Source organism: Austrofundulus limnaeus, unplaced genomic scaffold, assembly GCF_001266775.1.
Source record: "Austrofundulus limnaeus strain Quisiro unplaced genomic scaffold, Austrofundulus_limnaeus-1.0 Scaffold19, whole genome shotgun sequence".
In the NCBI taxonomy this organism is placed as follows: domain Eukaryota; kingdom Metazoa; phylum Chordata; class Actinopteri; order Cyprinodontiformes; family Rivulidae; genus Austrofundulus; species Austrofundulus limnaeus.
The window spans coordinates 3,232,053-3,256,196 of record NW_013952421.1 but is presented as its reverse complement, the minus strand read 5'-3'; the positions used below and the strand labels follow the sequence as shown (position 1 = coordinate 3,256,196).

Here is a 24,144-nt window from a genome sequence, read left to right as displayed (position 1 = left end):
GTATCAGCCTCGCTGGGGACGTGAAAGCGACCGCTGCGAAGCAGGAGGAAAGGAGAGTGGAAAAATTTCAAAACTTATTTCTACCGGCAGAACAGGTTGGAAGATGGGTATTTATTGTTATTTATTGTTTTTTAAATCATCCTACAGGCATGTTGGATGTTTTATGTTTTATTTTGTTTACATGTTAGATAAATTTGAAAATGAAGTTTTGAAAAAAATCTGTAAAACTTGAAAAAAATCTGTAAGATTGCTCTATACCTCCGTATACGTGCAAAAGGACGCAAAATTCTTATAACCTACGGACAATCTGTACAAGTTGACATGTATGTTATTTATTAGCTTTCTGGGAAAGCAAATAAATCTAAGATTACCATAGTACCTTACACTGTCAAACTTTTATTTAGGGGTTCAAATTGAGGTGGGTGGGACATGGGGGGCGGGRKGCGCTTCAACTCTCCTAGGGCACCGAAATGGCTAGAGCCAGCACTGCTCCACAGGGTCAATGTACAGTACATGGCTGGGTGTGGAGAAGCTCCAAAGAAGCATACCACCCAGACTGTTGCATGCCCAGAGTGAAGCAGGGGGGTGGATCAGTGATGGTTTGGGCTACCATATCTTGGCCCAATACTTGTGCTAGATGGGCGTGTCACTGCCAAGGACTACCGAACCATTCTGGAGGACCATGTGCATCCAATGGTTCAAACATTCTATCCTGAAGGCAGTGCTGGGTATCAGGATGACAGTGCAACAATACACACAGCAAGACTGGTGAAAGATTGGTTTGATGAACATGAAGGTGAAGTTGAACATCTCCCATGGACTGCACAGTCACCAGATCTAAATATTATTGAGCCACTTTGGGGTGTTTTGGAGGAGCGAGTCAGGAAACGTTTTCCTCCACCAGCATCACGTAGTGACCTGGCCACTATCCTGCAAGACTTAAAATCCCTCTGACCACTGTGCAGGACTTGTATATGTCATTTCCAAATCAAGTTGATGCTGTATTGGCCGCAAAAGGAGGCCCTACACCGTACAAATCAATTATTGTGGTCTAAAACCAGGTGTTGCAGTTTCATTGTCCAACTCCTGTATATGTCCTGTCTAAAAATCTTTATGCTTCAACAAACTGGTGCAGCACACAGAGGACATTTTAGAAAAACCTCACGTAAATAAAAAAGACAAACTTTACAAATAGAAATAAATACAGATATTTGCACTGTAGTCTGGTCTGTGACTAGCAATGAACTAGCCTGGCCCTTGCCTTCCTACGCAGTTCTGCTGAAGTGAAGGACAAGGGGCTGGTTTTTACCAGGCTAGCAATGAACAGCTGAATTGTTTTAAAGTGATAGTAGATTTAATAAAAATAAGAAAAACATTCATACATTAAATATGCAGCTTTTTAAACTTTATTATTATTTTTAAATAAACTTATATACAATAAAAATACAAATTACAAATAAAATGAAAGGCGGTAAAAAGAAGAAAAAATATTCTGTGCCTTTTTCCCATTAAAAACTAAATAAATAAATTCAAGAAGTAATAAACAAGAAAAACTAAACAAAAACATCAAATCCTTGTCAAACAACGAAGAATCTTTAAATACAAGTACAAATCTTTTCTGCAGGTACACAAATCTAAATTTTACAGGTGGGTTGACACATATCTACATTCACTGCCCCACTTTGCAGGTGAAGTCTAAGCTTTGGCATAAGTGATTTATAAAGTGAGACCAGCTAAAACTGTTTAAGGCTAAAGCTAGTTGCTAAATATGCCTCTAGTGTAACACCATCCACCCTGTGTATTTTTATTTTAGCTGTGTCTTACATAACATCCTTGGAAAGACAGTCACCCACTGCCCTTCGTATGAAAGTAATAACCCCGGAGAAAGAATTTGGGTCAAGACAGCAGCGCCGCCCATTTTTGTGTTCTGGACTTTTCCAGACACCGGGCTGATGATGACTGATAGCCTACGACACTTCCGGTTTCTCTTCTCAGAGCCCTCGAGAAAGTTCTGTGGCAGCGGCGCTGTTATAAAACGAGCCGCACGGCTCCTGCCCGCCCTCACACAGAGTTTCCTCGCCAAGGTTGTATCTCCGAAGAAAAAAGTGAGTAACCTTCAGCGAAGCTTCGAGCCTTTTTTTTATTATTACATACTAGTTACAGCATTCATGCAGTTTGATTTTTGGCGTTTAGCTGACATTCTGCCGCTATCCACGTGCGGGTTGCCGTAGTATTTCCTGACGTCGCCGGCTAAGGCTAAACCCTCATTGAAACAATTATAAGAGTAATAAATGTGTATTATTCGCGTAATTTTTTTTACAGCTTCGACAAAATGGTTCACGAAACCGGCTTCTATGATCTCCTGGGTGTCCGTCCGGAAGCGTCGATGGACGAGATTAAAAAAGCCTACAGAAAACTGGCACTTAAATACCACCCCGACAAGAACCCTAACGAAGGAGAAAAGGTAACAGGGACACGCTGCGATTTATTTTATGTTGTGTGAATTAAATTTAAACGTTCATGGTGCTGTTAGTGGACTGATCCTGACAGTATGAGGTCGCTGCTTAAACCGATGGAACTTTCTGGAACCATCGAGTCCACAGCTGTTCTGTTCAGGGAAACCTACACTCACCCAGTAAAATACTTGTTTGAGCTTATTTTCATCAAGAAACACATTCATTTATTCATTTTTGTTTGCTTTCTACTCAATATATCGTTTTTCCCTAAATGGAATTTTTTTTCTTAAAATAATTTTTTTGCACCAGGGTTGCAATCAAAGGAGGTCCAGCCAGGGAAGGCAGTGCTCCCCTCCTGCCTTTATATTTGCTGACCCCACCTGGACAGACTGACTATGTACCTCACTGGGCTGGAAATATTGGGAGACTATAAAACTGTGAGCAAAAATGTCCAAATTTTGCACTGCAGTCTCTCTAATTTTTTGAATGAGTGTAACCGAGTGACAAGTGAGCCCCAAGGTTAAGTTTTATATAGTGTTTATGAAAATCCAGTCCATTTTTGGGTTCACAGCTYKAAGCTTCACATTACCTTATTTTGCTGCACACCTCCAGCCACATCAAACCTCTGCTCATCTCGTGCCCACCAGCTTTCCCACGTTTATGATACTGCTGGGAGTTCGAGTTTGACTTAAATCAGTTTTTAAGAACTGCTCATCAGAGACTGCAAATGTCATGAGACAATCTGGAGACCTTTTCATTAATGCTAACTAGGAACAACCCAGAAAGATATCACCTTTAGGTGCATAATACATCTGTTAGCCGCAGATACTTCACCTTAAATGCAAAAATTGCTTAAAAATATAATTTGGATTTATTTACATTTTTTTCAATAACCATTACTGGAGTGATTCTATAYGAAATGACAAAATTTCATGTTGGATAGGTAGATTAATGTAAAAGCTTTTTTCTTTTCCTTATGTTTTCACAGTTTAAGCTAATCTCCCAAGCATATGAAGTCCTCTCGGATCCAAAGAAAAGGGACTTGTATGACCAGGGAGGGGAGCAAGCYATCAAAGAGGGAGGCATGAACTCGGGATCATCTCCGATGGACATATTTGACATGTTCTTTGGAGGTGGAGGGCGGATGCAGAGAGAGAGAAGAGGTATGCTCTTACGTCAACGTTTTCTCTCTCTTTGAGATGAAGACACTTTGTGGGGTTTTAACATTTGTTCGTTCTTTATTCTCTGCAGGGAAGAACGTTGTTCACCAGCTTGGTGTCACGCTGGAGGAAATGTACAATGGTTCGACAAGGAAGCTTGGACTTCAGAAGAATGTCATCTGTGAGAAATGTGATGGTAAGTCCTTGAGAATTTATCTGATAAAACGGAACAAAATCAGAAAATGTCAAAACGAGCTGCTGTTGTTTTCAATCCCAGGTTACGGTGGGAAAAAGGGCGCCTTGGAGAAGTGCTCAGCCTGCAAAGGAAGAGGAGTACAAATCAGAGTGCARCAACTTGGACCGGGCATGATTCAGCAGATCCAGTCTATGTGTTCCGACTGCCAGGGGCAGGGTGAAAAATTCAGCGCCAAGGATCGCTGCAAGAACTGCAACGGACTCAAAGTAGAACGCAAGAAGAAAATCCTCGAGGTTCACATAGACAAAGGTGGGATACCTTCACCTTGGACATTCAAAAAGGGTGATGGTCTAAAAGTTTGTGTAGAAAATTTCAAGCAATGTTTTTCTTCAGGTATGAAAGACGGCCAGAAAATTGTGTTTCATGGAGAAGGCGACCAGGAACCTGGATTGGAGCCTGGGGACGTCATAATTGTCCTGGATCARAAGGAACATCCGGTTTTCCAGAGACGAGACAGCGACCTGATCATGAAGATGGACATCAAACTTGTAGAGGCCTTGTGTGGTTTCAGTAAGGCCATTCAGACGTTGGACAACAGAACGCTCCTCATCAGCACAAGGCCAGGTACAGARCCTGCATCAGCTCAGCACCAAACTTGGTGGCGTCTGTGAAAATCTGGAGYGATTTAATAAYGTTTGCAATTCTTTCAGGTGAAGTCATCAAGCACAACGACATCAAGTGTGTCCAGAACGAAGGCATGCCCCTGCACAGGGATCCTTATGAAAAGGGACAGCTAATCATTCAGTTCCAGGTAAAGTGTTCAACATTTTATCTTTTTTTTTTTTTGAAGTGAAATCTGTGGTGTTTCAAACAATRCTGAGGAGGATTTTATTCCTCAGGTGGAGTTCCCAGAGAAACACTGGCTCCCCGAGCATCTCATGTTCCAGCTGGAACGACTGCTTCCCCCCAGAGAGGAGGTGATGATGAGTGACGACATGGAGGAGGTGGACCTCTGTGAGGTGGACCTCAACTCCCAGCAGAAACACCACAGCAGGGARGTGTACGAGGAAGACGATGATGGTCCTAGAGGGGGGGTGCAATGTCAGACGCATTGAGTGTAGCCGAGGTACAAACTTCTCTGTAAACAGTGAGGTTTTTTTTTTTTCCACAGCCTTTTGAAGATTTGACCAGTGATGTAAAGTCTCAACTTTTACACTTATARTTGAAAATTTCCCTGTTTTTATTGTTAACCTTGACACAAACATGCACACTGTGTGCTCCTAATGTAAAGCTGTATTTTTGTGTTGTGTGTTTCAAATCTTTCACCTTCTGTACATACTTTCTTTGACGACACAAATGTTTTTTTGTTCAAAAGCCAAACGGACGATTTTTCTATACTTTCTGTGAAGGTACTTTGTGACAAATGTATTAAATCCGTCAAAGTAAAACTTCTGTATTTTTGTTTTATCTCTTAAAAGTCTGTAAACATTTTGCATAAAGATTGACTCTGGACAAAGAAGCAAAACCAGCAATTTCTAATAAACACTGTTTAAAAAAATGTGTTAATACTTAATCATGAAGGAGCAACGTGACTGTAGATGACTCACAGCAGCCTATGAAGAAATAATACCAGTATTAACGTAGAAAATATGGATTAATTATATTGATTAATACCAGGTGCCTAAATGAAATTAAAACTAAGATATTTAAGCAATGACTGGAAAAAAAGTCACCTTTTTTTCTATAATGAATTTACTGTATGTGGGGGTACAGCACACTAAGCTGAGTCAGGAGAAAAAAGTAAGCCACTCCTGGTAAATATCATGGGTGTTCCTGACAGTTTATGTCTTACCAATAAAAGCAGCTTTCAGGACTTTTTATAAGAGCAGGAGCTGATAGTGGTGTCACCTAACTCACTAAACCCTCTTATCTGGACAAAGCAGGCAGCTCTGAGAAACATGCTCTTAACAAACAAGTACTGAAAAGAGAGGTCACTTCCAATAACTGGTGGAGCGTAATTTATTTTAACCAGTATTTAAAATAAACCAAATTATTTTGCTGTTAACTCTGGTACAGATAAAAAAAAACAAGAAGAGAAAAGTGATTTAGATTTTTTTTTTCCTGATTAAAAATGCTTTATTAATTCAAAGGTATTTTGTTAACTTTTTAGCAGGCTGACAATTTAAAATTTCCTTCAACACTGAACATGTAATAAATAAAAATATATAGATAGTTTCCCTGGATTAAAAAAAGGAATAAAATACTGCTTTTAATCGTCGCCTTCAATTAACTTCAAATTGCAGCTGTCTGAAACTACACCACCCATAATGCAAAGCGAGCACGTGACGTCACCCATCCCCGGCACCGGTCTCCTGTGCTGCCCGCCTGCCTGGCAGCAGTCCTGTCTGTATGAATCGACAGCCGACAGTTGTGTATTTAGACAGGCAGGAACACGAACGGCCTTCCGAAACCGGAACGTGGTGAGTCCACGGGTTTGTTTAAATGGCGAAAACCTACGACTATCTGTTTAAGCTGCTGCTTATCGGAGACAGCGGCGTAGGCAAGACATGTCTGCTGTTCAGATTCAGCGAGGATTCCTTCAACACCACCTTCATCTCCACAATAGGTGAGTATACCCCCGCGGACACTCCAAGGAGAAACACAGTTATTTATTACAACGTTTTTGCTGAACCCCTGACACAGTAACCCCAATAACACGGGGTGGCTGCATTCAGACAGCTTATAATCATATTCTTCCATATAAGCTCACATCCATCTTCTTACGAGTGCTACTTTGCAGTCTTATGAATAGCAGTACTAATGTATTATTAATGTTATCATTAAAGCCTCTTTTACTATAGCTAGGTTTGCTTTAGTCTCAAATGATATCCTGCCTTTTGTGTGTGTGTGTCATGCTATAATCCGTGATGTGAGAATGATCTAATGCAGCTTTGACCGTTTTCTCTGTCAAACACAGGGATAGACTTCAAGATCAGAACAATAGAGCTGGACGGAAAGCGAGTCAAACTCCAAATTTGGTGAGTGGCGTTTGAGCGGAGGTTCCTCTTTTTTTTTGCAAAGAAAAGTGAAAGGGCAGCAAATTTTTGAACATGATCTTTTTTTATTTTTGACTGGTGCATTCAGGGACACTGCAGGGCAGGAGAGGTTTCGCACCATTACTACAGCTTACTACAGAGGAGCGATGGTAAGTCCCCGCCTTTCTCGCTTTATTTCTGTAAAAGCTGTCTTTGCCTTTCATGTCATGGTTTGGGATCTCCCCTCCCCTCTGCTCTCCTTTCTTTCCAGGGTATTATGCTGGTYTATGACGTCTGCAACGAGAAGTCCTTTGACAACATAAAAAACTGGATCAGAAATATTGAAGAGGTGAGCTCAGACTTTATATTACCAGCTTAAATGGTACATTTCTTTGAAACAAAGGTGTAATCCTGAAAACTTGCAGTTTTAAATTGTTGAGAAGCTGTAGTTTTAAATGATTGTCATTACATTTTCCCAGCATGCCTCATCAGATGTGGAAAAAATGATCCTGGGAAACAAATGTGACATGACTGACAAGAGACAGGTGTCCAAAGACAGGGGTGAAAAGGTGAGTTTTTGCTGTCTGTCGTAACTAAAAACCCTTCAAATATATTTGTTTTTAGCATTTGTAGTTGATGATTATTTTTATTATTTTTTTGCTTAGCTGGCTATTGATTATGGAGTAAAGTTCTTGGAGACCAGCGCAAAGTCTGGCCTAAATGTCGAAGAGGTTAGATGAAAATTTATTATCCAGGAAAATCTCACGCAAAATCAACTATATATCTAAAATACATTTTTTACTTTTGTTTTCTTTCACTCAAGGCTTTTTACACGATGGCAAAAGACATCTTACACAATCTGTGCTCAAAGGCAGTAAGTAGTGAAGATGTTCCTTAAAATGGATGAAGCACCTTTTTTTTTTCCCGATGAAAGCTGTATTTGTTCCACTGACTCACTCCCTTCCATTTTAGACCGACAGCAGCGGCGACGGATCGGGGAAACCTGTCAAGATCACAGATAAAAAATCAAAGAGAATTAAATTGTTCAAGTGTTCAGTTCTCTAAGCAGCTGGCCTGTGATTTTTCATGTTCTGCCGTGAACTTGCTATTAGGATCCCTGCCCTCTTGGCCTAACTGACCGCAGCGGCAGAGGCGGCACTGCTCGTCATCAGCAGGCTTTATCGCCACGTGAGGGTCAACGGGTTTCAACAGGTCGTGGGCGGGTGAGAAGCCACCCCTCATTTGCTGAACAACAAATGAAGAAAGATGCGAAAGACCGTCAGCAGTGGTTGGTAGCTAAACTTGCAGTGCCTGCTCACAGTGGGCTGACATGAAAATATATCAGTGGCACACTGTTTGTCTTACTCTTTCATACTGTAGCATCATTTTATACATAACTACCTGTTGATCATAATGCTGTGAGATTAATATACCGAGTCTCGGCATTGATTGTATTTTGCAAATTTGTGTATATTTTATTACGCTTATGACCTTCAGTTGCACTAACATTATTCTGACCTCTAAGAAGCTTCAGAAGTTTGATAAATCAGACAAAAAACATTTGGAAAAGTTACTTTTTGCTCTTCTTTTTTATTATTATTTTTACATTTGAACTATTTATACAAGTTTCTGTGTTTGGAAAAACTGTGAAGGAAGTTTATTTCACCGAAGCTGCACTGAAAATGTACTCTTTCACGGTTGTTTGTATTTGCATGAAGGATGTAGTAGACACTTTGAAGAGGTCAATATTAAGCACAGTATCTGAAAAGGGGGAAAAATCGTTTACAGAATGTATATAAAAATGCCAAACATATATAGAAAGGGAAGTTTTTTTGCTGTTCACGTGTGCATGCATTTTAAAAAAATCTTTCCAAAAACCGAAGACGTTCTTTTTTTTTTTGTCTCCAACCTGAAAAGACAGCAGTTGAGGAAGGCTGTATTGTAGATTAAGTTCTCTGTAGGCTCTTGTATGTTAGTAGAATGTTAACAAAAGTAAAGAAAATTAATATTCATAGAAGAGTGTTTGATTTTTACATATATGTAGTCATCTTACTCTTTTCACTGTTTCCTAACTGGGTTTTGGCCTATGTTCCTTCTCCTTTTCGTTGCTTTCAATTCTCATTTTGTGCACCATCTTCTGCCTTTCCTGCTTCTATCWTTTTCTTTTTCTCAATCTCACGTCCGACATCTGAAACCCTAGTTGCTCTCGTGAGGTCCCTCTCACTGCTGCACGTTCTCGGCTCCTTGGAGAGCACCAAAGGCTTTGCTTTTTTGTCGGTGGCGTTGCAGCTCTGTGACCTGTAAGATCGCAGAAGCCTTTCGTCGGCTACAGTCAGATAGTCGGTGGCGTCTGAGGGGTTTCTTTTGACCTTCGTTCCTACGTGGGCTTCCTCTTCTTCAGTTTCCGGTGGTCCTTCTTCACCTGAAGGACGTGCGTTGATATTATTCAGTTTTTCAAACTCCGTAAGTGTGGGGGCAGTCTGTAACTGCTGTGTAAGTGGTTTGATTGTTGATCCTTTAGGTATGAGGCTGGGATGGATGCTAAACTCCTGATTTGTTGACCATTGATATTGAGCTTTAGTCTGAATGTTATCACCTGGCTCAGCTTGGTTGTACATAAGGCTGCTCATGGTCCTCTTTCTAGTGATGGGAGATGTCTGACTCTGGGTTTCAGTCAGAAGATGTCTCATAGATTTTGCCCTTCTTGGAGAAGAGGACATTTTGGGAAGGCTGGCCACCACTTTGACTTTAGCAGCATCCTCTGGATTATCAAGGGGGTGAACAGTGATGGTRCTCATAGATCTTCTTTTCGTTAAAGGAGATACGGGTTGCTCTTCAGCTGGAAAGTGCTTGAGCGACTTAGTCCTTTTAGCAGGAGACAAAGGTTTTAGTCGGTTTTTGTCCATTAGTTTGTCTAGCAGCATTGTGCTGCCTTGCTTTATGCTGGCAATGGTCTCTTGACTTGATGYCCCAGAAAGTGACTTTTGTTCACACGGAGATATGAGAATGTCCACACATGAACCGGGTCGTGATCTGTCCAAACCACCAACCTCTAGAGTCTGACCGCTTTCCTTGGTGTAGAGAGCGCACGTGCTGGCAGCTTGTCGCAAACTTCGCTGTCTCTCAAGGCCGCCCTTCTCTTCGGAGTCCTTCTGCCTGGATGCGAACTCTTCCATGTCCATGTGGAAGCGGTACAGACTGTAACCGTCGGCACTGTTGATGCTGCCCTGGCGGAGGAGAGAGGAGGAAGGGTCGCACACGGACGAATTTCGCGAAAAGGTTCGGGTCAGCTCCTGCCTGTCCACCCCTGCGAGCTTCTCCAGTGCGACCGCCATACGTCCGTGGAGCTCCTCCAGCTGGGCCAGACGCAGGTCGACTGTCTGCAAGGATGCCTTCATGGTGTTCTCCCTCTCGTTTACCTCCTCCAGACGCATCGACATGTTCTCAACTCTGCCAAGGAAATGAGAAATAAGGCATGTGTGAGAACAGGGATGGGTGTTTTGAATTARACGCTAAAACTGAGGCATTTTTTACCTTTCTGAAGTAACTTTGATGCGTTCATCGCTTGATGACTGTTGCTCATCTTCTTTTTCACGAAAATATACCTCCACGCATTGTTCTTCAAACTCGTACAAGTTCTTAAGCTCTTCTGGATTCAGCCTGAGCTCTAAATGGAACATTAAAACTTCATTTTAATTTGCTTCTCCTGAACTTGTAAGATAAAACACAAACAGTACCATACTAAAAGATATCTTTGGGCTCGCCTATGTAACCATTGGGCATTATAAACTATATAGCTGATTCAGATACATGTTGTGGATCATCAGGACATACTGAGGCCTCGGTCCTTCTCGTCCAGCTCTCCCTCCTGCTTCCTCTTAACGCAGCGCCGGAACAGCCTGGTGAAGAGGATGTAGAGGTGGCTGAGGATGATGAGAGGTGGTGGCAGAATGGGGCGGTCATGGAAGGTCATGATCAGCTGATATCTTTGAAACTTCCACACCTGGTTGGAAATGGACTTGACTTCGAAGAAGGTATTGCTGCCATGAGGAGAAATAGGCAAACCGGTGAGTATGAGCTGGTGTTTCAGGTCCGGCATACATTCGTAGGAACAGTTACGTACTTGAAGACAGCAATGAGCAGGTTGACCAGTAAGATGTTCGCCACAAGAAGGTAACAAGCCATAATAGCCGGTGTGAGCCAGGCACCGGGGATACAGGGAGGAAGTTTCTTCCCGTCTTCATCGTACAAATGTTCTCCACATGGAGCTGTGTGGAAGGAAGGTGATGACTGATCTTTGATATTACAAATAAATAAGTGCACGGATCAGAATAAACATCCTTAAAGACTACTTACGATTTATTTCCATTGCATAGACTTGTAAAAAATCCCAGAAAACAGAAACATGAATGAGTGTTTTTTTTATCATTAACAAGAGCTTTCTTTTTCTTTTTGCATTTCTGTCAAGGTGAAGCTGATGTCCAGAAAAGGATATAGTGCTAATCTATCCAAAGCACATTGGCCTAAAATGGGAATAAAAATAGATTTTGACTTTCGAATCATAAACCAAACTTGCAGTTTGAAAATTGGAGTTGGGTTTGTGTCACTTCTTCAAACAGTTTTTTTAGAGGAAAGTAAATGCCTTTGCGTTTGGATGTAAACATTGTTTAATGTTCAGTTTAAACTTCAAAACTCTTTAATATATCAGTCATTTTGTATGCCACATAATTCCAGTTGGATCACTGCAGGCAGGTGTGTTTTTGAACCTTTTTTCAAGAGCATCAGCTATTATTCATGTGCAATTTGATTTGGCCATTTTTCTCTGAAATGATGATGTTCATTACCCACAAAATGTTTTGATGCCATTAAAACCTACAAATTTTGTTCAATGCTAAACCATCACAAATATTAGCTGTTAAATTATATGTTTGTTGGAAGAAAATCCCTCAGAAATTTTTGACATAAAATAGTCCTATTTATAAATGTATTTTTTATTTTGAAATATTAAGACTGGTTGCAGCAAGAACATTCCTGTTAGTTTATGTATGTACCTTACATTAAAAACATATTAAAAGTATATTTTGCACATTTGAAGCAAATCATACTCCAGCAAATACATTTTGCAAACTTCTGCATGTCTACTTAAAACAACATCAAAACTACCAAACTTCAAAAATGTATTAAACATTTTATTTTTTATAGATTGAGTTTGAATATTTCAAAATTCAATACAGGCTGATTTCAGTTATCTTTCCATGTCATTTTATGGTACTAATATTTTAGGTTTTTTTTCTTTCTTAAATTTATTTGGCCTTTTTTGCTGTCTTCACCTTGACAAAAGTAACATTCACATGAAAATAAWACTTAAAGGCAGATGATCATCACTGAGAACATTTAAGCTCTAATCCATGCAACATTACTGCTGTGAATGCAGTGCAAATCTTCCAGCAGAGGGAGACAAAGTATTGAAAGAACCATAGTGTGATGTTTTGGTTGGAAATGTCAAAAATAATTGACAAATATGGGATTTAAATAAACACTGATCATCTGCCCAGAATCAGGAAACAGAATCTTACTATGAATTCTAGTCTTACGGTCTATCGAGTCCGCAAAAACCTCCCCATAGATCATCCAGTAGGGCATGTAGAAAATGTTTCGGGCCAGGCGCCATGTCGGCTCTTCGTCCGGGTGAAGGATGGCTTGCCGAGCCACGCCGAAGCTCATCAGCACCACTAGCATGATGACCACGAAGTACATCATGTCAATCATCTGAAACAAATGCAACGTTACCCCATCAGTGGGCACTTTTCATGTCTGTTGTGGCAGTTTTTACATTTTAATCATCATTACCATCTTCCCGATCATCATCACATAGGGTCCTAGGTATTTGTTGACTCCAAAGATGTCTAACACACGAATGTACCAGAAGATTATGTCGATGCAGTAGATGACTCTGCCATAGCCCATGTAAGGCTCAGGCTGCAGCCGTAGCATCAGCCCCAGAAGGAAGGTGGAGATGGCAACCAGGTCTGTGATGTTCCAGTAGTCCTCCATCCACACACTTATTTTCTGCTTTAGCTTCCCTGGTTCTGACATCAGAATCTACACACCAAAAACTGTAAATTAAGCTTAGTCCAATAAAACATGATGAAATATTATCAGGGAAACAATATTAGATCTTGTACCTGTCTGACTTTTTCAGTGCCAAGTGTCAGGATGTATGCAATGACTGTCCACTCCTGTATAGATGGCCATCGTTCCATTTTCACCAGGATAATGTAATTATACATCATCAAATAACCCAGATAGGAAATCTGGCAGAGGAAGATTGGTTATAACTTTAGAAAGATMCCCCCCATAAATGTTTAATCTCAGTGTCTTCAAAGGAACTTACAGTGTTGAACCAGAATTTAGTGAACGGCGCATCATAAAACTCAAAGAACCTTCTACCGATGGGAATTTTGCGAACCTTAGTGCTGCCTTCCTCCTCATCCCCCTTCCGGGAAGTTGCATCGGTGTTGGGATCCTACACCAACAATATGAAGTTTCAGATTGTAAACTTTCAGCATGATCAGCATTTAAATCTGAASATGTCGCCACGAAACTGGGGACCTTGCTGGATTTTGCATCGTCGTCCTTGTCTTTCCCCTCTTCTTTGTCTCCACGACCCTGATAGGAAGCGTCGTCTCCAATGCGGAAATCCAACAATAGAATCAAAGGAGGCAAAATGATTCCCAGAATAACCTATAAACAGATACATTTTATATTATCATGTTTTTTTTATTAGTCGTGTAAAATGAACTATTCATCACAATACCATCACAACAAAGATTCTCAACCTTTAGGCCTGGATTTTTCCCAATTCGTAAGCAGCCCATCCACATGTCTGTGAGCAACATCTGGCTGCAGGTGTGAGCGATGAAATCCCGTTGTTTTGCAGCAACTGCAAGCTTCAGACAGGTGGAATTGCTCCAGTTGACCAGCTCGTATGTTAAGAGCTTCATGGCCACCTGCTCATCATGCTTGTAGGACTGGTCCAACAGTTCATAAGCCAACTGGCCAAACTCTCTACAAAGAAAAAAAAAAGCAACATTTTGGATGAAGACTCCAATGTTTGACTTGACTGCATCCTGTTGTGGCACTGACTTGGAGTTGTTCTCCAGGTCTTGGGAGATGTCATCCACCAGCTCACTCTCGGAGCACTCGTGGGCCATGGTCTTGTAGAGTTTGCAAGCCACYAAGGCCTTCGCCATGCCCTCTTCTCCACGCTGCCAGAGGAACAGTGCCATCTTCTGACGTTTCAGCAGCACGGCCCACAGCATCAGCTCGTGGAAGGGATACTTGAATCGACACACCTCCGGGTCATCCACATCAATCTCCACCTCTTCTTCTTTCTTCTTTTTGTGCTTTTTCTTTCCTTTTGGCCTGGGTTCATCATCCTAATGAACAAAGAGAAGCTGTAGGGCACTTTGCTGTGATTGCCGAAGAACATTTAAGTGTTAAAATCTTACCTCCATACCCAGGAGCTTCAAAGCTTTTGGCTGCAAGAAGTGAGCAAAAGACTGGACTTAATATCTCAAAGTAGTTAAGATTTTGAACTAGCTTTTGTATTTAGTCTTTCATACCCGTTTTAGCCCRTACAGATTGTTGTACAGGTTGCGGAAAGCCTTCCTTGTATAGTTGCTCCTGTAAGCTCCACCCATGAGGAACTCCAGGACCAGACCGATATCWATCAAAGTGATCTGATAATCTGGAGGAAGGTTTCCCTGCAAAATGTAATAACAAATGTTGCCATAACATCATTTGAAAAGTCAAAAACTTTTTAGAATATGTGGGGATTTCTGTTGTACCTTTTTGACATCCCTGACTATGACATGCAGTGTRTTTGCAGGACCAAGTTTCTGGGAAAAGTAAGGGGAGAGGAAAGGTTGTGTATCAAGATTTTCTGTTGACACACAGTCATTCTTCAGAACACAGAAAACTGCTTCTTTGTTTCCTAGCTGTTTATCACACTCACTGTGTTGTATAGCTCCTCCAGCCTTGGGATGGTGAGGAAATGATGGATGTTGACTCCATTCTCAAGCAGCAGTTTGACAAAGTCCACTCTGTCCAACACCAGAGCATCCATCATGGCCTGCTCCAGAGAGTTCACCTGAAAGAAGAGAAGGCATCAAACTCAGCAAGCTTGCATTCAGTCCACTAAAGAGTTYAAAAAAACAACGTGTTCTCACCCAGCGAATAAGCTCCAGCTTTCTTGGGTCAGTTTCTTCTGGAGGTTCAGGCTTCGCCTTTCCTTTTCCCTTCCCTTTTTTTGCCCGAATCTTGCTGCGAGACGTGCTGGCAGGACTCTTGGGTTTCTCCTGAGTCATGGCTGCAGATGTTGTGACGGCAATGGCTCCAGCAGGCTAAGCAGACAGGAATCAAAGAAGGAGAAAGCTGGAGCTTCCTTCTCTAACCAATTTAAAATAGCCCCCTCKTTCTTTTGCCTGAAGTACAATTCTTTACACAACATACACTGCCTGGCCAAAAAAAAAGTTGCCACCAAAAAAAAGGTCACACACTATWATAGTTTGTTGGACCACCTTTAGCTTTGATTACTGCATGCATTTGCTGTGGCATTGTTTGGATACGTTTCTGCAATGTTAYAAGAATTATTTCCATCCAGTGTTGCATTAATTTTTCACCAAGAYCTTGCATTGATGATGGTAAAGTCTAACCACTGCGCAAAGCCTTCTCCAGCTCATCCCAAAGATTCTCAATGGGGTTAAGGTCTGGACTSTTTGGTGGCCAATCCATGAGTAGAAATGACGTCTCAGGCTCCCTGAACGACTTTTACAATTCCAGCCTGATGAATCCTGGCATTTTCATCTTGGAATATGCCARTGCCATCATGGATAAAAYAATCCATTGATGGAATAACCTGGTCATTCAGTATATTCAGGTAGTCAGCTGAACTCATACTGTTGTTGAACCTAGACCTAGACCTGACCAACTGCAGCAACCCCACATCATAGACCTTAGTTAAATCCAGGTGGACACATTTTTTTTTGGTTGGGCAGTGTATACTGTGCTTATTACTGTAAAACATTTGGACTGATGGTTTCGTGTGCCTGAACCACTTACCGGTAAGTTGTGCCCATAAACAAATATGTGATTACGAGCAATGTCCACTCTGTTCCAGGCCAGGGCCAAACTGAGCTGATCTGCTGCTGAWGCATTCGTGCCTGATCCCAACAAAAAACAGAGACGTGATTATCTGGTTTTCTCCATGTAATGAAAGAAAAAGTTGCTGTAAAGAAAACACTCAAGGAACAGCTTTTAACCTCCTGAATATTTTTGATAAAATGTGCAAAGAACACCAATGAAAAAAGGGGAATGCATTGTGAAATAAAAAAAGCACAAAATGGATCATATTTGTACATTTTATGTTGATTAAACTTTAACCACGGGCAGCTATGAGTTTACAGTTCAGCACTGTTTTCTAATCTTCCTTTTACTTTTGCTATAGTTTTCTACGTTTAGATTGTTTTAGGTTATTTCCCTGAAAAAAACCCAAAGCCTACTTGTTGCCATTTTTCTTACAGCTTCTAAGAGTTTTTTTTCTAAATCTCAAATATATCCTAATAGTTTTAAGTCGGTTTAACTTCTTTTCACATCTCCAAACTGTTTAAAAAGGCTATTTTTTGCTTCATAACTCCTTTACTTGATGTAAATTAAAAACAAAGTATTTCTGAGTCTCAACCAGCTCTTTTGTCTCAACTATTTTAAAACTAATTGACATCCCTCTTTTTTCTATTGAAAATACTTTGAATTTCTTAGTTGATTTGATGCCATTTACCTTCTTATTTAAAAAAGAAATATAAACACACAAAATAAAATGACATTTAAAAACATAAATGTGGGATAATTGGGATGTCAATAATGTCCAACTCTATGCAATCGTTAAGCTTTCCTTAAAAGGTGATAATACCTTTTAACAAAGCAGTAAGAATGGCCATTTCAATGTCTTGTTGGCCCTCTGATCCCATTCGAAACACTGTGATCTACAAAAGAAGAAAAAAAAATACAGTGAAGAAGCCTTTTTCYATCAGGGCTCAAAGATTCACCAGATGAGAAAGATGAATGAATAAATGAATTCATGCAGCCAGGATGTAATTTTTTTTTCTGCCACTGTTTCCAGCAGGGCCTCTTATTCTGACCACAAACAACCAGGAAATGTTATCTGACTGATAACGYTTCCTTTGTGTATAAATTCAACTATGTGAAATTAAATTACACCGGTGGTTCTGTCACATGTGTTGGTAAATTGAATTAAACCAGCATGATTATGTGACAAAACGCCTAAGGTTTCATAGCTGGCCTCAGGGTTTGTGAATAACGAGTATTTCTTAGTTTGGACACTAAAAACTTTTGTCACTGTAGTTTTTTAAGAGAGCCTTTGAAAATAAAGAGCTTATAATTCAGTTTTATGTATTAAATCATCTTTTAACTGCCTCAGTCTGTGTTTTGTGTTTGCCAGCTCACTTCAGCGTTGCACAGAGTGGGACTCAGTGAAGCTGAACCGTATTAAAAAATAAACCCACAGTGATAAAATCTTTAAAAATAAAGAATCTGTTGCTTATCTGGGTTTGTTGTATCACTCGGTTTAAAGCATCAGGGATAGAGTGCAGATTCTGGGGAAGTGATGGCACTCTGCAGGAGAGAGTGACCTGCTRGAGGATTACAGCTATAGAGCTTGTCCTCCATCCGCCTGCAGTGAGCTTTCTGTGAACACACGAAGTTAAACCCTCCAAGCAGGCGATAGAGTGCCCTGATCTGTCTTATCTGAATGTATGAGGTATCAAGATTATAGAAAGTGGGCATCAGGAGGTATTTATCWTAGCACTTGTTGCAGAATCTGCTCAAGATGATCAAATTATGATGCAATTTGTAGCACTTTGTCGTAATCTGCTGCCTGAGTCTCAGCAGGATCAGTTCTGCTCTGTTTCTACAGGGTTAAAGGGTTGTTTTACAGACGGGTGCAGAGAYGACCACAAAAGGTTTATCTTTATTCAGGATGATTAAAGGATCATTTTGATCATTTGAAGCAGGGTTCTGAACTCCTTTTACACATCTACATTTTCTGTCAACTACATTTTTAATATATAGCATGTATTAACCCAAACAAACTCACACAGGGCTCATGTATTAAGTACACACACTACTTACAACACATATATTTTTACTCCATCGATACAGTRATGAACGTATTGGTGGGGGAGGATTTCAGTATTTTGCTTCGCACACTTCAGTAAAGTGCAGGGGATGGGGATTGACCAACCCACTGACTACAAAACCACGCCTCTCCTCCTGGGCCATCCTACCCTTGGAGCTGTTTCTGACAGGTAATATCTTACATGTTATAGATAATTATGTCAACAATCTCACTTTGGGGAAACAGTTTAATTCTGACCAGACTGACAAGCTAACAGCTATCTGTTCTGAATCTGAGGGGTTCATAGTTGTGAATTAGAAGGCTGTTTTATAAACCGTGCACTTTTAACCTAGCATTACATTCTGGGATGCAGAGGAAGGGCTACAGTTAGCTGCTGAACACTGTTCTGACAAGATGTTGGTTCCCAAACAAACTCTGTTCCTCCAAACTGAGAGCKAGACATTGTTCAGACATTTCCACTGAAACCCACTTAAAAAGATCTGAACAGTCACTTTGGTGAAAACACACACAGGTGAGTGAAATGATTAAATGACAAAAGACACAATGCACTTCACAACTCAAAGGGTGTTTATTGTTTGACACGTATTAAATGGAATATAATATGTTAAATATGATGACTGTGATCAYGATGAAACCTTCATCATTACTCACCAGCTCCCTTTTTTTCATGCACTCCATTACCATGAGCAGGATCTGCTGGGACTGGCTTTTGCTGTAATTGAAYGTCTTCTGAATAGTGACCAATAGCTGGTCTCTCACATCGTCATTGACCAGGCTGAAGGAGAGGATTTAAAAACAAAAACTTCCTTCCTTATCAAAATTCTACCAGAGCGTGGAGGCAGACGAGTCACCTAGGACCTCACCCTCCATCCTCGGAGAACTTGTGCGCGAAGGATATGATGTCGGAGGCACGGCCGCTGCCGTCGCACACCACCACCGGGATGGGAGGCTCATCCCTCAGGCTCTCCAGGGTGATGGAGATAACGTTGGGACCTCCCTCCACGATCAGACACACTAGAGGAACCCCTTGGCCCAAACCTGAAGCAGACAGGAAGACAAGTTTCTCTCCTCCGAGGCATCACCTCAGGTTAGCAGAAGTTGAGGATAAAAACACAAGGGGGTGAAGTCAGTGGTGACAGCTGAGCATCCCTTTGCTGTCCCTGCCTTATCTGAGCTCCAGGCATAGGATGACAAAGGGAAGCCCATGGGTCACAGAGGAGCGCTCCATGTGGGTGAATGCGGGACGGAGCGGGTTCCAGAGCGTCAGCGGAGACTTACGGGTGTTGATCTTCTGCAAGGAGATGTGCTTCTCCAGCAGCCGACGGAGTTTGACCTCTGAGCCGTATTTCCCACAGGTCCCGTTGTCGGTGAGGATGAAATGGGAGTGGCTGTTGTTGAGCACTGCCAGCTTGCTCAGTGGGTTTGCCATCGCTTGGTAGGGCCTGGTTACCTTGAAGAAGAGAAACTTTAAGTGAAGTGATCTAATCAGGAACTCAACTAATCACAAAACAAACAAAAAAAAAAAACAGTTCTTACATCTTTTCCAATAAGGTCCTCTTTGTTCTCCAGGATCCCCCATGGAGCTATTCCAATTGCGCAGACCTTCCCTCGTGATTTGGAGGAATGGTCCTTTAAGGCATCTCCAACGTGACGAATCACCCCTACATTGGGATGGATACAAACAACACACACACACACACACAAAAAAAAAAAAACAGGTCAGTCTGAACAATAACTTTTTCAGAAACTTCACGAGGCTTCATCATGGGACACACTTTGGCCACCGCACGTTAAAATCTCCACAGAAACAATCTGTGCGGATTTTTCCATCAAAAGCTCTAATTATAGTGCCTAAACCTGTGAGAACGGGTCAGTAAACCCGCCCACAGGAAATTGCAGAATAGCTRTTGCATAATGACGATTTAGAGTGAATGCAATCCTCTAATGTCACAAGCGGGTGTTTGTTTAGTGAGCGTTAAAAGTCATTCGTGTGAATGTGTCACCTGTGTTGACCCCGCCCGTGAAGATCCAGGCTCCTGTGGTGACCGCTGCTTTGATCAGGCCTTTGCCAAACACTTGCTTGAGTTTGGGCTGGAGGTCAAAGTTCTGGAGGCCTCCGTGCACGGAGATGAGCAAGGTGGGCAACTCCAGCTGCCAGTCCTTCACCATCAAATGCAGGAGGTTGTCGGGTTTGGTGTCATATGAAACCCGAATGTACTGAAGAGAGAAAAAAAAAGGAATTGCCGTTTGTTCAAAGGACCAAAACATCTGATGTATTTTGTTTTGTTTTCCCAGGAATTTGGACTCACCATGGCCTTGTTGATGAACCCTCCTCCCTGGAACTCGATGATCCCGTAGGAGTCGGTCGGGTAGGTCCTGGTGTGTTTTATCACGCTCCATTTGTCATTCGGTGTCTCGATCTGCACCAGCGGCGTCGCCTCGGATATGGAGCTGGCGCCGGGAGGGATGGCGACGTGCTGCGTCACCAGCTGCCCGCAGGAACATCTTTCAGGAGATAAATCGCACGAAACTCACTCCTTCTCAAAAAGAAAATGCTAAAAATGACTCACGATTGAAATAACCTTTATATCCAAACAATCTTTTATTGATTTAGCACAGAGAAATACTTTCTAAGGAGTGTAATTAGCACTGATTGTCCTTATACACTTATCTGTTATAACTCACCACGTACTGAATTAACAGTTTTCTGAAGACTAAACTTACCTGGATGGGTCTTTGCTGGGAAATATGTGAATACATTCTCTTTTGAGAAATGTCCTCTCAATCCAAGCTTTGTGTGCCTGTGAAGATAAAAAATGTAGAAAAGGAAAAAAAAGTGTAAGTTTTCATCATGTGCTATAATACCATCCCTGAGAACTCAGCCTCACTAATGTCTGGTCTAGTCGCACTTTCAAAATCCTCTTAGTTGTAATCCTCASTGAAAGTTGAGGAGTGTTTCTTTTTCCTGCGAAGTGAGGATAAATGACAGAAGTAGAAAAAAATGAATACGATTTGGTGCAGTTGCAGAGCAAGTTCTGTTATTCTTGTGGATTTAACGCCATTCAGTTTGTGTTGATTGAGACTGGTTCACACAAACACACACCCTAACCACCACGAGCTGTGTGCTTCACATGTTGTCAGATCCTGTTCTGATCGCTGTCTGATCTTTTTCCAGTTCAGAGCAGAAATACTCTGAAAACAAATCGAAATTCTTCTGGCGGGGGGGTCGGGCTTTTGTTGGCAGTGACAGTCCAATTAAAACCAAAGTCAAATGAAGCCAAACTTTCCAACAAATCAGGTAAAAATCCAAACCTTGGAGACTAAAACCCTTTAATTGCTCTGTTATCGTAATACATCTCGATGAGTAGAAATCGAAAAGTGTAAATAAACTGCTGGTGTCTCGTGACGATCATGATTTCTAACAAAGACGATCAGTTTTCTTTTTACTTAAAAAACATATACAGACATGTTGCATCACTGGAAAGCTCATATACCATAAAAGTACTTTGTATGCCTTTTCTTTCTTTACTTTTTTAGTTATATTTAATCTCAAATGCATGTTGTGTACAGTTTAAATGAAACATTTTATAAAATTAATATTAATTTTGCATTAAATCATATGCCATTGCAGTTGTTCCACTCAAATTAACAAACATTTTTGTAACATTTACAGAATGAGCTTCCAAACTTTGTCTGCTGTTCATAAAAGTTTGCTAAAACAGTTTATTCAACTTTAAATGAACTTTTAGGAGGTTTTTTTTTAGTATTTGTTGATTTGCTTTTTCTTGATAACTTTTASCCTTTAAGTTTTTGCAAATGTACTCTCATCCTGTTTTTTTCTTTCATTTTTTTCCCCACCCTGCTTTGCGTCTTGTTTTGTCCCAGTGCTCTCGTGCATCACTGAGCATCCAGAACTCCTGCGGTGCTGCCTGCCTGCTCGTATTTAACTCATCTGACTTCCCTCCTCGGGCTCCACAGCCCACGTCTAACGGGTAAGCACCCAGTCGAATCCTCTAAAAGTGTTCAAATGGAGCTTGCAGTTGTAGGATACACTCACGCACACAGTCCTCCGCTGGAGCCCCACGCTTCGGCCTCCACAGCTGAGGGGGAAGTCTGCTGGTTCTCCCGTCTCCGAGCCATCCTCTCCCAGCCAAGCGCTCCCATTGAATCCCCACGAGACATGAAATTTCTTCACTTTATGAGGGTCGGTTGATGTGATGAGCATGTGAGCGAGGTCTTTGTTCGCCCCCAAGTCTCATGACTCCAGTTCAAGGTAATCCTTTTGGGAGTCCCATGACCCTTTTCTTAGCATGCCCACGGGGTATTTTCATCCCTCCCCTGAACAAGGCACAATAAATCCACTTTGATAACTGGCCCCTAATCTCCCAATTTGTTGAAACCTTTCTTTTTTTTTTCCCCCTCTCGTTTCCACTTCGCCATGTGAATGATCCCAGCTCCTTGTGAGAGGACAGAGCAGAAATAGCGGTTCTCCCATTCTCCGTTAAAAAATACCCGACACTCCACTACTTTGATTTCAATCTAATTTGCATAATTGAGAGAATTGGGATGCAGGCATTCTTTTGGAAGGCGTCTTGTTAAGAAGTGACTGGTGTCCAGTCGGGGGCGAGGTCAGTCAATGCTAATTGCAGTTAATCTCTATTTCCACCCACTAGTTTTTTTTCTCAGAGAGGAAAGCAAAAAAAAAAAAACAACAACTCAGAAAAGCAGCTATTAAATATTCTTCTAAACCATAAAAATTAAAGATGTTTAGTTGGATTTAAATATGACACTGACAGGCCAAAATCTATGTATAAAAATACGATTTGGTTTAAATAAGACTTTTATTTTACTAGTTTTAAATAAAGGAAGGCGTGAAGCGAGCCAAAGTTTGGGTTGGAGTTTAAAAGCTCCAATTAGAGCAAATCTGTTCAAATCTTTCCATGTATGAAAAGTTTCATAAGTGCTCCTTTTATGGCTAAAAGGGTCAGTTTGAGCCAGAGAGCAAAACTCAGAGAGAGAAAAGAAAACAAAAGCTCCAACAAGTCGGTGGCTGATGACACAGAAACTGTTTGGGAGAATATGTCTCTGAGAACTGTCCCTCTTTCCAGCATGTTATAAAGCAGATGTGAACCACTGTTCATTATCAGCTCAACAAAACCAAAACAGCTTATTTTCAGGAGGGTTTGGGCCGGTATGACGCAGTTATTTCAGTCTACTTAAACTCATTAACCACAGCAATTAAAGCCAAAACCCAGAGCGGTTTTTTTGAGCGTTTCGAGCAACAAAGACCCCCGAAGAATCAGGCACCGAAGGATCAGATTGTGTCACACCGAGTAAATTATCWGGACTTAAGGCGAGCCTCGGGACGAAAAAAATAAAATAACAGCATTCATTCCAACATGGAGACTTTTCGCAGAAAAAGCTCCCTGAAAACAAAAGACAATGTGTGTGAGGTTTTACAYAAACAAGTCCCGGCTTGTTGAGGAGGAAACAGACGCAAACTGTACTCCATTAGCTGCGCTGATGAAATTATGACTGAAAATTTAACTGTATGATGCTTCAGTACAGTTGAGATACTTTGATGCTCTATGTAGAAGCACACACAGGCCAATAAAACAGTATTCTACCCAGTCTTTTCTCCTTTTCTTRTTACAGATATCACATGATTCTGGTCTCCTGATTCAAAGCTCAGCCACGTCTAAAACACAACCCATCCGGTTCAGTGAAGCTATGTGTTATCTACACAAATCAACACAGAAAAACTCAAACAACTTTTCTGATATTCTGTTACTTTTAACTATGAATATGTCAAAATTTGTCCTCATCAGCATAAAAGTGACAAGAATCCAAAACGATTTGGGAGCGCTGTAAAGAATTTTATGTCACTGGAATTGATGTATTGAAGTAAAAACAAATATTTGCTTAAATATAACATTAAATGACACTTTGGTTATGCTTTATGACCAGAAAACAAGATGTAAACTCTCCTTATATTGTCAAAAATATTTCAAACTTGCATTACACTGCGTTTTACACATTTTCTCTTGGGGAGGATGTGTTTTTTTTAGGCCACCCCCCCCCC

At 41.1% G+C, this 24,144-nt stretch overlaps 4 protein-coding genes across 12 annotated transcripts; 2 read left to right on the top strand and 2 right to left on the bottom strand.

Annotated features, from left to right (window-relative positions):
- The first annotated feature begins 1,995 nt into the window (after positions 1-1,995).
- dnaja (DnaJ heat shock protein family (Hsp40) member A) lies at positions 1,996-5,370 on the top strand. 2 transcript variants are annotated; one of them, XM_014003625.1, is made up of 8 exons: positions 1,996-2,105; positions 2,323-2,464; positions 3,445-3,619; positions 3,708-3,812; positions 3,894-4,121; positions 4,206-4,436; positions 4,523-4,623; positions 4,712-5,370. In XM_014003625.1, the coding sequence occupies exons 2-8, from the start codon at positions 2,333-2,335 to the stop codon at positions 4,925-4,927; spliced, it is 1,188 nt and encodes a 395-aa protein (XP_013859079.1). In that variant the 5' UTR covers positions 1,996-2,105; positions 2,323-2,332; the 3' UTR covers positions 4,928-5,370. The 2 variants fall into 2 exon arrangements, with proteins under 2 accessions (XP_013859079.1, XP_013859080.1); XM_014003626.1 differs by lacking the exon at positions 1,996-2,105 and adding an exon at positions 2,766-2,893 and having other exon boundaries at positions 2,380-2,464.
- An 806-nt stretch (positions 5,371-6,176) lies between these two features.
- Positions 6,177-8,861, top strand: LOC106514379 (ras-related protein Rab-8B). The gene is made up of 8 exons (XM_014003624.1): positions 6,177-6,438; positions 6,790-6,850; positions 6,957-7,017; positions 7,119-7,196; positions 7,327-7,416; positions 7,513-7,578; positions 7,671-7,721; positions 7,820-8,861. The coding sequence occupies exons 1-8, from the start codon at positions 6,315-6,317 to the stop codon at positions 7,910-7,912; spliced, it is 624 nt and encodes a 207-aa protein (XP_013859078.1). The 5' UTR covers positions 6,177-6,314; the 3' UTR covers positions 7,913-8,861.
- Positions 8,418-18,647, bottom strand: LOC106514376 (transient receptor potential cation channel subfamily M member 1). Of its 6 annotated transcripts, none has more exons than XM_014003619.1 (19): positions 16,818-18,527; positions 15,971-16,071; positions 15,079-15,252; positions 14,865-14,999; positions 14,698-14,748; positions 14,473-14,613; positions 14,359-14,388; positions 13,994-14,286; positions 13,687-13,915; positions 13,460-13,591; positions 13,242-13,373; positions 13,033-13,161; positions 12,698-12,949; positions 12,424-12,616; positions 11,204-11,224; positions 10,971-11,115; positions 10,682-10,887; positions 10,382-10,514; positions 8,418-10,297 (listed from the first exon to the last, which is right to left on the bottom strand). In XM_014003619.1, the coding sequence occupies exons 1-19, from the start codon at positions 16,873-16,875 to the stop codon at positions 8,959-8,961; spliced, it is 3,894 nt and encodes a 1,297-aa protein (XP_013859073.1). In that variant the 5' UTR covers positions 16,876-18,527; the 3' UTR covers positions 8,418-8,958. The 6 variants fall into 6 exon arrangements, with proteins under 6 accessions (XP_013859073.1, XP_013859074.1, XP_013859069.1 ...); XM_014003620.1 differs by having other exon boundaries at positions 12,442-12,616; XM_014003615.1 differs by having other exon boundaries at positions 13,687-14,286; positions 16,818-18,647.
- Positions 18,612-22,461, bottom strand: trpm1b (transient receptor potential cation channel, subfamily M, member 1b). 3 transcript variants are annotated; one of them, XM_014003621.1, is made up of 8 exons: positions 22,120-22,432; positions 20,787-20,863; positions 20,372-20,567; positions 20,066-20,279; positions 19,599-19,723; positions 19,341-19,512; positions 18,926-19,100; positions 18,612-18,837 (listed from the first exon to the last, which is right to left on the bottom strand). In XM_014003621.1, the coding sequence occupies exons 1-8, from the start codon at positions 22,285-22,287 to the stop codon at positions 18,648-18,650; spliced, it is 1,317 nt and encodes a 438-aa protein (XP_013859075.1). In that variant the 5' UTR covers positions 22,288-22,432; the 3' UTR covers positions 18,612-18,647. The 3 variants fall into 3 exon arrangements, with proteins under 3 accessions (XP_013859075.1, XP_013859076.1, XP_013859077.1); XM_014003622.1 differs by having other exon boundaries at positions 18,744-19,100; positions 22,120-22,444; XM_014003623.1 differs by lacking the exon at positions 18,612-18,837 and having other exon boundaries at positions 18,916-19,100; positions 19,341-19,504; positions 22,120-22,461.
- Between the last annotated feature and the right edge of the window lie 1,683 nt (positions 22,462-24,144).